At 46.1% G+C, this 13,557-nt stretch overlaps 1 protein-coding gene across 1 annotated transcript in view; it reads left to right on the top strand.

Annotated features, from left to right (window-relative positions):
* The window catches only part of CHUK (component of inhibitor of nuclear factor kappa B kinase complex), a 204,029-nt gene that overhangs the window by 151,038 nt on the left and 39,434 nt on the right, over positions 1-13,557 (top strand). Inside the window, exons 11-13 of the mRNA XM_069753015.1 lie at positions 250-352; positions 8,615-8,738; positions 8,825-8,976. Coding sequence (XP_069609116.1) covers positions 250-352; positions 8,615-8,738; positions 8,825-8,976 — 379 coding nt within the window. The remainder of the gene's footprint in view (positions 1-249; positions 353-8,614; positions 8,739-8,824; positions 8,977-13,557) is intronic.

Below are 13,557 nucleotides of genomic sequence, written 5' to 3'. Positions count from 1 at the left end.
TGAGGGGTTGCAGTGTACAAACTCTTGTTGGTATCACAGCTCCCCGAAATGTGTTGTATTGCAGAACCAGTCATAGCCACAGTTTGTATGTTTCAGTCTATTCCTTCTTGAGCATAATTATAGGCCATCGATAGTCGCATAAAGGAGAGTTATTAGCAGTTTTATAGGTGGTATTATTCTGGCTCTAACATCTGTACAAATAAGCAGAGGTTAATGAGAACAATTGTTTGTTTTTCTTTCCGTACACAGCGAGGGTGGGACAGCTACATGGTATATTTGTTTGACAAAAGTAAAACTGCTTATGAAGGCCCCTTTCAGCCAAGGCACCTATCAGAATGTGTGAATTTTATTGGTAAGTCTTTTTTTAAATCCAGTATTTTTTATTTTTATTGACATTTTTCAGTTAACAGCATTACAAACATAACAAGAACACAATCTCCAACCCCTCCCCTCTAACATACAACACCCTAAGGCTGTGTTCACACGTTCCGGTTTTTTCGCGGTTTTTCCCTATAAAAACGCTATAAAACCGCAAAAAAAACGCATACAAGAAGCATCCCATCATTTAGAATGAATTCCGCATGTTTTGTGCACATGATGCGTTTTTTTCCGCATAAAAAACGCATCAGGCACAAAATCCGGACATGCTCATTCTTTTTGCGGTTTTTATGCGGATTTCCCACTACAAAATGCATTGGGAAGTGTCCGGGAAAAAACGCGTCAAAAACGCGGCAAAACCGCGGCAAAAAACGCATGCGGATTTCTTCCGGATTTCATGCAGAAAATGTCCGGTTTTTCACAGGAATTTTCTGCATGAATTCCTGAACGTGTGCACTTAGCCTTAGGCTGAGTTCATACTGCGTTCTGGCAGTCTGTTAGCATAACGCGGTGTAATGCAGCCTTTTAACGCTGCCATTAACCCCTATTTATTCAGTCGCCATGAAAGCACCACGAGAGAGGGGATCCGCCCTTCAGGGACAGGAAACCTACAGACATAAAAGGGCGGCACCTCTCTCCTGCATCAGTTGGTTTCCTGTCCCTGACTGGGGAACCTCTTCAGGCAGGCCTTGAGAAGAAGGTCGAAGAAAAGAAGATATCCCCGACCTGGCAGGCCGATTCAGGTAGCGGGGGTCCTCTACCTCCGTGTGTTTAGGATAGTGGAAGCACCACACGGCAGGGGGACTGCTAGTGTCAGTGACAGCAGGGAGAAGCAGCCTTGGGGAAAGGGCTCGCTTCTTATGTGACCCATCGTCGCTGTACCTGATGAATATGTGGGGCCTCTTCTGTGGCCGCACCTGGTGTGGTCTCCCGGGGTCTGCACATCGGTCCGGGCGGAGCTGGCTTCCTCGGTCAGGCCGCAGCCGCGACTGGAAGGGGCGTGTCTAGCTGACGTGGCTGGCGACGCGGCAGGGCATGCGCAGTAGAGCCGCGCGGCCGATGACGTCACTCCGGAGTCCGGGCCATATACCCAATAATTGCGGGGAATGCGGGCGGGCCTTCGGGGGTGGGTGGGGGGGGGGCGCGGTCTTGAAGGGGGGGAAATGCTCCACCAATATGCATGGTATCGGGCAGGTTACTTGGAGATCCCATCAGGGGGCGGTACCTTGGGGGCATACTTAAGGAAGAGTATGGCGGCTGCTGGGTGCTTCTGTCCCATTTTTCATAATGGAGTCGCTGGAGCAAGGAGCACCGCAGCCAGACAAGCAGCAGCAGCTTCAGCCTCTGGAGGAGCCTCAGATTATTTCCCAGCGGCGTTCTAGTGGCAGTAGTCATGCTGGTGGAGTTAAATACTCAGAAATCGAGGCCGAACAAGTCCTCAAGCCGTAGACCATAGCCGGCTAGGAAGGACCCCCCTCAAACTACGGTACCACTCACTGCGTGGTTGGGTAAGTGATCTACGTGAAAGTTCACTTAGTGATGTTTGTTCCTCCTGGTATTCCCTCTCTCCTTGTTAGGGGAGGAAATGTACTACCAAAGCCAAACATAGGGAGTGTGCCGAGTGTGGGGAACCACTCCCAGATGGTCATGAGAGGAATTTATGTAAACCCTGCATACAACGCTTAATTGAGGAGGAGGCACCTAACCTTACTTCCACTCTAAGGGATATGGTTAGAGAAGAAGTCAGAGGATCTATTAAATCCAGGTCTCAAAAAACGGATATCAGAAAGAGGAAAAATATTAGATCCCCAGTTTCGGATGAAGATACAGACTTAGGTGAACTGCGCTCAGATTCCTTCCCATCATCCTCTTCATCTGCAGACACCGAGGCCGGCCATGCCTGTTTGTCGCTTGATAGAGTAAACCACCTTGTTAAGGCAGTTAACAACACAATGGGGATTGAGGAGACCCAGTCAGAATGTTCCATTCAGGACATAATGTTCAAAGGTCTAGATCAAAAATCACGGAGGTCTTGTCCGGTGGTGGATAAAATAAAAGCATTAATTACAAAAGATTGGAAAAAACCCGAGAGGAAGGGTTCGCTCCCGCCGGCATTTAAGAGAAGGTATCCATTTGAGGAGGAAGCTTCGTCCTCATGGGACAAGGCTTCGAAACTGGATGCAGCAGTAGCCAAGGCGTGCAAAAGGACCTTTCTTCCATTTGAAGACTAAAGGTACCTTCACACTGGGCAACTTTCCAACGAGAACGACAGCGATCCATGACGTTGCAGCGTCCTGGATAGCGATCTCGTTGTGTTTGACACGCAGCAGCGATCAGGATCCCGCTGTGACATGGCTGGTCGTAGCTAGAAGTCCGGAACTTTATTTGGTCGTCAGGTCGGCGTGATTCGTCATGTTTTGACAGCAAAAGCAGCGATGCCTGCAATGGTTTTTCATGGAGCTAACAACCAGCGAGAACGATAAGTACGTCACTGGATCGTTCCTGCATCGTTCAGCTGTTGCTGGTGTTTGACGTCTCCTAGCGACCTAAACAGCGACGCTGCAGCGATCGGCTCGTTGTCTATATCGCTGCAGCGTCGCTTAATGTGACGGTACCTTTAGGAAATCTAAAAGATCCACTAGATAGGAAGGCTGACGTTTTCCTTAAGGGTGCTTTGGAAACAACAGCAGGGTCACTTATGGTGTGGCTTGACCGCCTAGAGGATCAGCTCAAAAACAAAGCTTCCGGGAATGAGATCCTATCCTCCATGCCTATAATTCAGGATGCAGCAGCTTTTCTTTCAGATGCGTCGGCAGATTCTGTCAAATTGGCCGCCAGATCTTCAGCCCTTTCTAACTCAGCCCGTAGGGCTCTATGGATTAAATGTTGGCCAGGAGATTTACAGGCTAGATCAAAACTATGTAGCATTTCCTGTGAAGGGGCGCATTTATTTGGACCGGTTATTGATGAACTGTTCGAAAAGGCGGGCGATAAAAAAAAAAAATACAATTCCCCTTTCTAGAAAGACCCTCATATAGACGGGATTACAATAGAGGATGGTTTAACCGCTGAAGGTCAAATAGAGAAAGATCCAGATATGACTGTAACAGGAAAAGAAGTAGAGGACATATGTTTAACACCTCTCAGGACTATAGAAAGCCACAATGACTGTCGGACCAGGTGGGGGGCAGACTTTCAGCCTTCTACCCTGCCTGGTTGAAAATTTCCTGCATCGGGGCAGGAAGTTTCCATCAGTGGCACTATATTGATTTTGAGGATAACCAGGTAAAGCCCTTGTTTTATGTGAGTGAAATATATAAAGAATGCTTGATCCATCCATCTTGACATGTATAAATAACTAAGTATTATGTATCCAGGTATTACACATATATTGGATTTTGTTTCTTATGCCATACTTTTATAATCATATGAAAATGAATGATGGAATGGGATACTATTAGTGGTTATGCTTAATAGTGCTTGCTTAATTTGATGGCTGGTCTGTAAAAACTCGGTATACACATTTTATAGTCTTCTATTCTTGTAGAACTATGCAATAGCACCATCTGGTGGTAGTTATTAAACTATGACTATAATTTTTGCATATTTTTGGGATGTGTATTGCATAAATAAGTACCGTATTACACTAGCAATTAGATAATAATGACCTAGTAGGGTCATTCTTGTATATTGTGTATTTTTGTGTATTTATGTGGATAATAGAGTTTTTTACAGCTGCTATATATTTTAAATGTTGGATATTCTATAAAAGTACCTCTGTTTTCAGTACATTAGTTCTTGATATTTTAAATATTTGTCTAAGAATTAATAAATACTGGAGTTTTTATTTAAAAAAAAAAAAAATTTGTGTAGTCACTTCAATTCATTTTTTTACCCACATATGACGGGAAATGCAAAAAATAAGGTGGTATATCAATTCATGAAGTGTTGCCCCTTTGAATGGGCTAACTGTATATTTAAAGACTTTTGTGTTTAGATTCAAAAGTAGATTGTATGCAACGGCTGGCGACCAGAATAATAATCAGTCAGTCTCTGTTAGAGGGGCAATGTCGCTATTGGGTTTACTCACGTCATGTATTCCGGCGGTTCTCTGGGCTCAATATCACACCAGAACCTTACAGTGGGACATTTTACATAATTTCCGTCACCTAAAAGCCCATCTTGACAGTAAATTCTCACTATTCATTGAATCTATTCAATCATTACATTGGTGGACACACATTCAAAATTTACATAGAGGTGTTTCCTGGACAAATCATGTAACTCGGATAATAAATACAGATGGTAGCCCCAGGGGATGGGGGACACATTTGGAGAGTAGTTGGGTCCAGGGACTGGTGGCAGATGAGGTTTAACAATGATAAATGTAACGTTATACACATGGGAAGAAGGAATCAATATCACCATTACACACTGAACGGGAAACCACTGGGTAAATCTGACAGGGAGAAGGACTTGGGGATCCTAGTTAATGATAAACTTACCTTGAGCAGCCAGTGCCAGGCAGCAGCTGCCAAAGCAAACAGGATCATGGGGTGCATTAAAAGAGGTCTGGATACACATAATGAGAGCATTATACTGCCTCTGTACAAATCCCTAGTTAGACCGCACATGGAGTACTGTGTCCAGTTTTGGGCACCGGTGCTCAGGAAGGATATAATGGAACTAGAGAGAGTACAAAGGAGGGCAACAAAATTAATAAAGGGGATGGGAGAACTACAATACCCAGATTAGCGAAATTAGGATTATTTAGTCTAGAAAAAAGACGACTGAGGGGCGATCTAATAACCATGTATAAGTATATAAGGGGACAATACAAATATCTCACTGAGGATCTGTTTATACCAAGGAAGGTGACGGGCACAAGGGGGCATTCTTAGAAGGTTTTTCCACCAACATAGAAGAGGATTCTTTACTGTTAGGGCAGTGAGAATCTGGAATTGCTTGCTTGAGGAGGTGGTGATGGCGAACTCAGTCGAGGGGTTCAAGAGAGGCCTGGATGTCTTCCTGGAGCAGAACAATATTGTATCATACAATTATTAGGTTCTGTAGAAGGGCGTAGATCTGGGGATTTATTATGATGGAATATAGGCTGAACTGGATGGACAAATGTCTTTTTTCGGCCTTACTATGTTACTATGTCTCAGTCTGAACAAAATTCATCTTCCTATCTAAAAGAATTATTAGCGGTAGAACGCGCTTTAAGTAGTTTTCTAATACCCCTACAGGGTCGGCACATCAGGCTTTTCTCCAACAACCAGTTAACCGTAGCCTACATTAACCACAAGGAGGTACTTGGTCCGGTTCACTAATGGAGGTTGCGGATCGTATTTTTCAGATGGCCAAAAATCATCTGCTATCTTTTACGCCTCTTCACATAAAGGGAAAGCTCAATACCATTGCTGCCTATCTAAGCCGCAACAGTCTCTAACAGGGAGATTGGAAACTAAATCCGACCATCTTCAACCAGATCGTACAATTGTGAGGATGCCCAGACATAGATCTTTTTGCCAACCGAGAAAACAGAAAGCTACATCAATTCTGCTCCTTAAACCCCAGAGACAATCCATATGCGGTGGACGCTCTCCTAATCTCATGGCACTTCAGTCTCGCTTTTGCCTTTCCCCCTCTAAACTTAATTCCGATAGTTCTGAGGAAGATACAGGAAGACAGGGCCCGGGTGATCATGGTAGCCCCATTCTGGCCCAGAAGATCATGGTTTCCTTGGCTGAGGAAGATGTCCATTTCCCAGCCTTGGATTCTCCCAGAAATACCAGATCTTTCCCAGGACCCACTTCTCCATCCACGAGTGGCCAATTTACATCTAGCGGCGTGGAATTTGAGAGGTCATTACTAAGGGGGAAAGGGTTTTCTTGAGATCTTGTAAATACATTACTAAAGAGTAGGAAGGTTTCTATAACAAACATTTATGTGAGAATTTGGAAAAATATGTTTCGGGTGCACATATTGACCAGAAAGTCTGTATTAACAAAATCTTGGTATTCTTACAGAAAGGATTAGAAATGGGTTTAGCCACAAGCACTCTCAGGGTTCAAGTGTCAGCTCTGGGGGCGCTATACAATAGTAATTTGGCCCATAATCACTGGATAGCTAGGTTCTTCAAGGCAGCAACTAGGTCCAGGCCAGTTATTAAGCAAAAATTAGTTCCATGGGACCTACATTTTGTGCTTTCAGCTCTAACGCAAGCTCCATTTGAACCTATTGATACTGCACTAATTAAATTCCTATCTTTAAAAACGGCCCTTTTAGTCGCGCTCACATCCACAAGGAGGGTTAGCAACCTGCAAGCTCTCTCTAGACAACCTGCGTACATGCAGTTTAGAGAAGATAGTTATAATAAAACCTGTTCCTCTTTACCTTCCAAAAAGTAGCTTCAAAATTTCATAGATTGCTGGAAGCTGTTCTACCTTCGTTCTGTCCTAATCCCACCAATGATAAGGAACGTAAATTCCATTCTATAGACGTAAGAAGGTGTCTTCTTAGGTATATTTCAGCTACTAGCACTTGGAAGAAAGATAATTCCCTATTTGTATCCTTTCAGTGAGTTAGGAAGGGCCTTAGTGTTCAAAAACACACTAGCTAGATGGATCAGGGAGGCGATCTCTTTGGCTTATACAGCAGGTGGTATGCAGATCCCGGAAGGTATAAAAGCTCATTCCACTCGAGCCATGGCTACTTCCTGGGCGGAGAGATCAGAGGTGTCGATTGAAGATATTTGTAAGGCGGCCACATGGTCTTCTCCATCTACTTTCCTTAAACACTATAGACTGGATCTGGGTAGTTCCTCCGATCTCACGTTTGGGAGAAGGGTGCTTGAGGCAGTTGTCCCTCCCTAGTCTCTTTTACTTCTCTGAAAGTCTCTCGTGGTGCTGTCATGTCGACTGAATAAATACGTAAGCTATTTACCGGTATAGCGGTGTTTTTCAGGAGCCCTTGACAGCACCCTTATATTCCCTACCCTTTTCTTATATGGGTCAACACTTTCTTTTCCTTTAAGTGCTAAGTTTATTCACATGGTGAATTGTAGCATATTTTAAGTTGATTATGTGCTACTAACCAGGGAGGCCCTCTCATGCTTTGTTTTTATTGGGTATATGGCCCGGACTCCGGAGTGACGTCATCGGCCGCGCGGCTCTACTGCGCATGCCCTGCCGCGTCGCCAGCCACGTCAGCTAGACACGCCCCTTCCAGTCGCGGCTGCGGCCTGACCGAGGAAGCCAGCTCCGCCCGGACCGATGTGCAGACCCCGGGAGACCACACCAGGTGCGGCCACAGAAGAGGCCCCACATATTCATCAGGTACAGCGACGATGGGTCACATAAGAAGCGAGCCCTTTCCCCAAGGCTGCTTCTCCCTGCTGTCACTGACACTAGCAGTCCCCCTGCCGTGTGGTGCTTCCACTATCCTAAACACACGGAGGTAGGGGACCCCCGCTACCTGAATCGGCCTGCCAGGTCGGGGATATCTTCTTTTCTTCGACCTTCTTCTCAAGGCCTGCCTGAAGAGGTTCCCCAGTCAGGGACAGGAAACCAACTGATGCAGGAGAGAGGTGCCGCCCTTTTATGTCTGTAGGTTTCCTGTCCCTGAAGGGCGGATCCCCTCTCTCGTGGTGCTGTCATGGGCTCCTGAAAAACACCGCTACCGGTAAGTACTTCGGGCGCATCACCAATGCATGTCGTCATGGGTGTGCGCTAGCGATGTGCCGTCATTGAGTGACGGACCCTCGGACGCAGGCTGTAGCGTTTCTGGGTCTGTCACCGCTAGCGCAGATAGAGCATCTGCTAGCTCTATCTGCGCTAGCGCGATCACATTTCGGCACTTGCGTTAAAGCAGTCTGTTTAATGCGTTGAACGGGCTGCTTTAACACAATGTGAACCTAGCCTTAAAGTGTAAAATTTCTGTTATGTTCCATAGTTCTGCAACAGAAAATTTGCCATGATAAACAATTGGCCTTCCTAATTCTGTTATGAGAATTGTTCACACTTGTAAAGGAAAATCTGTGTGTCTTTTGTTGGTTTATAACATATCCTTTTTTTTTCTTTTTTTTAGTCTTAAATGTATTTAATAATGATAACAAAAAGGAATTAACAGGAAATAAACATGTACTGTACAAGTTACCAATAATGTAGCAGACACCTTTGTGTAGCTTAGTTCATTCATATGTTTTTTTTTGTTTTTTTTTACTTCTACTCAGTGCAGGATAGCAAAGCTCAGCTCCCCATACTGCAGCTTCGTAAGGTGTGGGCAGAAGCTGTCCATTATGTGTCCGGTTTGAAGGAGGACTACAGCCGTCTATTTCAAGGCCAAAGAGCAGCCATGTAAGTTCTGTAGTCCTGATTGTTTAATGTACTGTATATGTACATGCTAGACTAAATTGTTTTCTCTAACATTACTTGTGTTTTAGGCTTAGTTTGCTGCGTTATAATACCAATCTAACGAAGATGAAAAATACAATGGTGTCTGCCTCTCAGCAATTGGAAGCCAAGCTGCAGTTCTTCAAAAAAAGCATTGAAATTGACCTGGAGCGCTACAGTGACCAAATGGCCTATGGGATCTGTGAGTTCCTTGAGTGACGTGTCAGATTTAGTGTATTATCTTATGTCATAAACGCTTCCTCTGAGAAGCATATTTTCTCGCTCGTCATTGGGGAACACCGAAACCATGGAATCATGGGATAGTCTGCTGCCACCAGGAGGCTGACACTATTAATACATCTAATTGAAAATTGGCTCCTCTTGCAGACTATATATGTTGTCTACAAGCATCAGGCTATTCAGTTTAGTGTAGTGTGAGTTGGAGGCAAGGTCTGTTTCAGACCTGTCTTAGGTTAGGCGTTAGCATTTTTCCTTTTTGTCTGCTGCGGGGGCCACACCCATTTTCCCTGGGTTTTCAGTCAAGATTAGTCTTTTACCCTCCTCAGCTGCTCCAGCGCAACTCAACACATCGGCCAGCCTAGGCGCCCTCAGTCACCATCCTGTTGGGCATCCCCGTGATCTCTGATCTTAGCGACCCTTGGACCAGGTAGGCTATTGTTGGGGGATCCTACACTCGCTGTGTCCGAATGGCTCCCCCCTCTTGTATTACCATCTAGTTACCTGCATGCATGTGTTGCGCTGTTGGGTTTCCTTCGGGTCAGGCCGTAGCATATTGCTCTGCTGGTATCTCCCTCTTTATCTGATGATTGCTGCCCATGGGATCCCCATGACCTGGGTCCTGGGTATGAAAATGGGCCCCTCTGCCTGCATGGGCCCCCAGCTCCCCTGTACCGTAGACCTTGGGTACTATGGCCACTACCCAGTCTCTGCTCACTACTTAATCTCATACCCATGCACGCAGTTATGTGAAGTCATTATTCAGGGCCAAGCAAGTGGTTGGTCAGTAAGGCAACCAACACGAGCGGTGTCCTGACAGTTAAGTCACGTTTATCGGGGCCAAACTTCAGAGGAATTGTTCTTCAGACTGCCATGATTACCCCACGATAGGCACAGGTTCTCAATCTTTCAGTCTGTAGCGATTTACACTTCTGGCAACATTTGCAATTTTTGTTGTCACTTGCATACTCCACTCCTAGATGGACTGTAGCCTTGTCACAGCAGGGACCATGGCCAGGGTGATTATTCCAGGATTGCGGTTGTGATAATCGTGAGGCATTGAACAGTCTCTTCGTGGCCAATGGTACGCTGAGCACTCCCAGAGAGACTCAGACCTACCAAATGAGGCTGTATAGCTGGGCGAAGCTGGCAGAGAATCCTGCAACCTAGATTCTATTCTATCTACCAGCCAGAGTAGGACAGACCTGCCAACTGGGACCTTACAACTATGCGAATCCCACAGAGGAAACTGCAACCCAAAAGTTAGTCTGACAACATTCCAGAGAGAGTCAAGACCCACCAGCTGAAGCCTTAAAGTTGGGCAATTCACACTGAGGACCCTGTAACTCAAAGGTTATTTTGACCACCGTCTAGAGTGAGTCAAATCTTCTAAATGAGACCTCACAGCCGTACAGTTTCCACAAGTGATCCTGTAAAACTAGTTTCACATTTGCGTTTAAAACTGCAGCGTTTAATCCGCATCCGCAAGTGGTGGAAAAAAGGCATATAAACGCGTACAAACACGGCTTTTTTACCACGCATGTGGTAACGCATGCGGTTTAAAAAACGCCGCGTTTGTACGCGTTCATATGCGTTTTTTTCTGCGTTTGCGTTTTTGGTGCGCATGTTGAGAAATTTCACAAGAGAAAAATCAAGATAACCAGACACCGCCAATTGGACTACAGAGGGCGTGTATTATGGTATTTCTTTATATAGACCCCTGAACAGCTGTAATCTTCAGATTTTGCTCCTGTATCCTGTGTCATGATGGATCTTCGCATGGAGAGCTTTTATTTCAACCTGGATTAAAAGCGTGTCAGAAATAATGAATTCATGATGCACATATAACAGCCTCATGAATTCACTATTTCTGACACCTGTGCAGGTGAGCATAGATATGCTGTGTGTGACCACCATCGTCCCTTCAATTTGTGTGTAATAGATTATGTACACAGAAGAGAAAATGGAGGTTATACAAGGCAGTTCTCTACTCACCAGGTCAGGTGTCCTAACTAATGAGTTTTTTGACACCTGACCTGTTCAGTAGAGTTCTGCACTGTATTTCCGCCATTTCCTCTTCAGACTGCAACACTAGTCACAGACTAAGCAGAAAGAAGAGATTATGGAGATAATACATCTATTATTTTTTGGGCCACTTCATATCTTTATACTACAGACACACAAAGCTGCAGTCTTTTTTTATAACTACTGGAGATATGATGTGGCCCAAAAATTAAGTGTGTGACGAAGTTTCTTATTTGGCGCACGGTGTGTGTTGCTAGGGGCGATAGACACAATAAACCAAACATAATTGGGGCAAATCAAATTGTATTTATTTTTCAACAACCCAAAAATGTATTTAACTGCGCCGGCTTGGGGTAGAGTGATGTAAACGGGGGGGGGGTGTGAAGCACTGAGGCCTGGCTAACCGTGGACGACGCAGAGGTGACAGGAGAAGGGGCAATGAAACTAGTGGGGTCTGGAAGTTCGGGGATGGGGCTTGACACATGAGAGGCTTGGGACGCACTGGAAGGGTGAGACAAACCTGACATTACAGACACATTGGGAGGTGAAGGGGAGGAATACTAAGAGTCCTCTGTTGTTTTTTTGTTTTGTGTGGGGGGTTTGCCGTGTTCTGGGAAGCCTTGGTGGGCTCATATGGCGTGGCATGGTGGTGGGTGACCTGTCAGGGTCCGGCTGCATGTGTCAGAGTTTATAGTGCTCATAGAGCGTGCAGCCATGCCAGAGTCCATAGTGCTCGTAGAGTGTTCAGCCATGCCAGAGTCCATAGCGCTCGTAGAGCGTGCAGCCATGCCAGAGTCCATAGTGCTCGTAGAGTGTGCAGCCATGCCAGAGTCCATAGTGCTCGTAGAGCGTGCAGCCATGCCAGAGTCCATAGTGCTCGTAGAGCGTGCAGCCATGCCAGAGTCTATAGTGCTCGTAGAGCGTGCAGCCATGCCAGAGTCCATAGTGCTCTTAGAGCGTGCAGCCATGCCAGAGTCCATAGTGCTCGTAGAGCGTGCAGCCATGCCAGAGTCTATAGTGCTCGTAGAGCGTGCAGCCATGCCAGAGTCCATAGCACTCGTAGAGCGTGCAGCCATGCCAGAGTCCATAGTGCTCGTAGAGTGTGCAGCCATGCCAAAGTCCATAGCGCTTGTAGAGCGTGCAGCCATGTCAGAGTCCATAGTGCTCGTAGAGTGGGCAGCCATGCCAGAGTCCATAGCGCTCGTAGAAAGGAAGGCCATGCCAGGGTCCTGCTGCATCGTGGTGGTGGCGGTACAGAAGGCCATGCCAGGGTCCTGCTGCATCGTGGTGGTGGCGGTACTGAAGGCCATGCTAGGGTCCTGCTGCATCGGGGTGGTGGCGGTACGGAATGCCATGCCAGGGTCCTGCTGCATCGTGGTGGTGGTGGTACGGAAGGCCATGCCAGGGCGTTGCTCCTCATCAGAAGAAGACGACGACATTCTGATGCATGTAGAAAGAAAGAAATGCAAGAAATTAGGACATGTAGAGTCAGAAAATAGAAAATAAAGGCATTGGCTAGGATATACTCACATTGTTCAGTGTCTTGTTTTCCTCCAAGATGTAGCCTGTGTCTCGTCTGCTTCAGTGTCTGCTGAGTAGTGACCTGCAAATGTCCACTACCTCCCTTTATCACCTACTATGTGGGGGGTGGCTTATCAGTGTCTAGACATGTTTTTTTCAATTGAAACGCATGCGTTCACGAACGCAACCAAACGCATGTTCTTGTGAACGCATGCATTCATATAGACAGCAATGCGTTTTTTTTGTCGCAAACCTTGCGCAATCGACCACATGCGTTTTCAGGCGGCAAATTGTTGCATTTCCGCGCCAAGGCGCAAACGACGAAACGATGCATGCGACGTCAAACGCGGCAAAACGCAAACAATTAAAAACGCATGCGTCCCTAATGTTAAATATAGGAATACACAACGCATGCGGATATATGCGGTAGAAACACTGCGGACACAACTGCAAATGTGAAACTAGCCTAACCTAGACAGTAGGTGGATCACCTCCAACAGCAGGTAAGGTGGTGCATCACAGGAGTGATCTGGTTAGCACTCTACCTCCTTCCTGGGTTAGTCAGGCCCATGGGTAGTTCTCTCTATAGAACACACCGCTTGTTTAGCAATCTGTAGGTGCTGCAACCACCTTCCTTACTGGCTCTGAACCCCCCAGCAAGGACTTCTTGGGAGGAGAAAGTTAGGCAGGTGATCCAGACAGATCAAGTGGTATTTTACTTTGCTCTGGCTACTTTCCACAGTTGGTCAGATTAACAAACAGATTGCACTCAGAGGGATGTGTTGTTCAAAGGAGTCAGACAGTATCCTGACAATGCTCCCGTTTGTCCTCTCAGCAGTACGTATGGTGAGTGCTGCTATGATGTGCTCTCCCTTAGGGGTCGATTTGAGTAGTTCCAGTTTGGGCCTCTCAAATTGCTTATATCCACTCAGAGTGGGGTCAGTTATCTGGCAGAGCCCTTCAGCAAGGATGTGACCAGGCAAGCGACCTTGATTGTACT

This window comes from Ranitomeya imitator, chromosome 2 (assembly GCF_032444005.1).
Source record: "Ranitomeya imitator isolate aRanImi1 chromosome 2, aRanImi1.pri, whole genome shotgun sequence".
Classification (NCBI taxonomy): Eukaryota; Metazoa; Chordata; class Amphibia; order Anura; family Dendrobatidae; genus Ranitomeya; species Ranitomeya imitator.
This window is presented reverse-complemented; position numbering and strand designations above follow the sequence as displayed.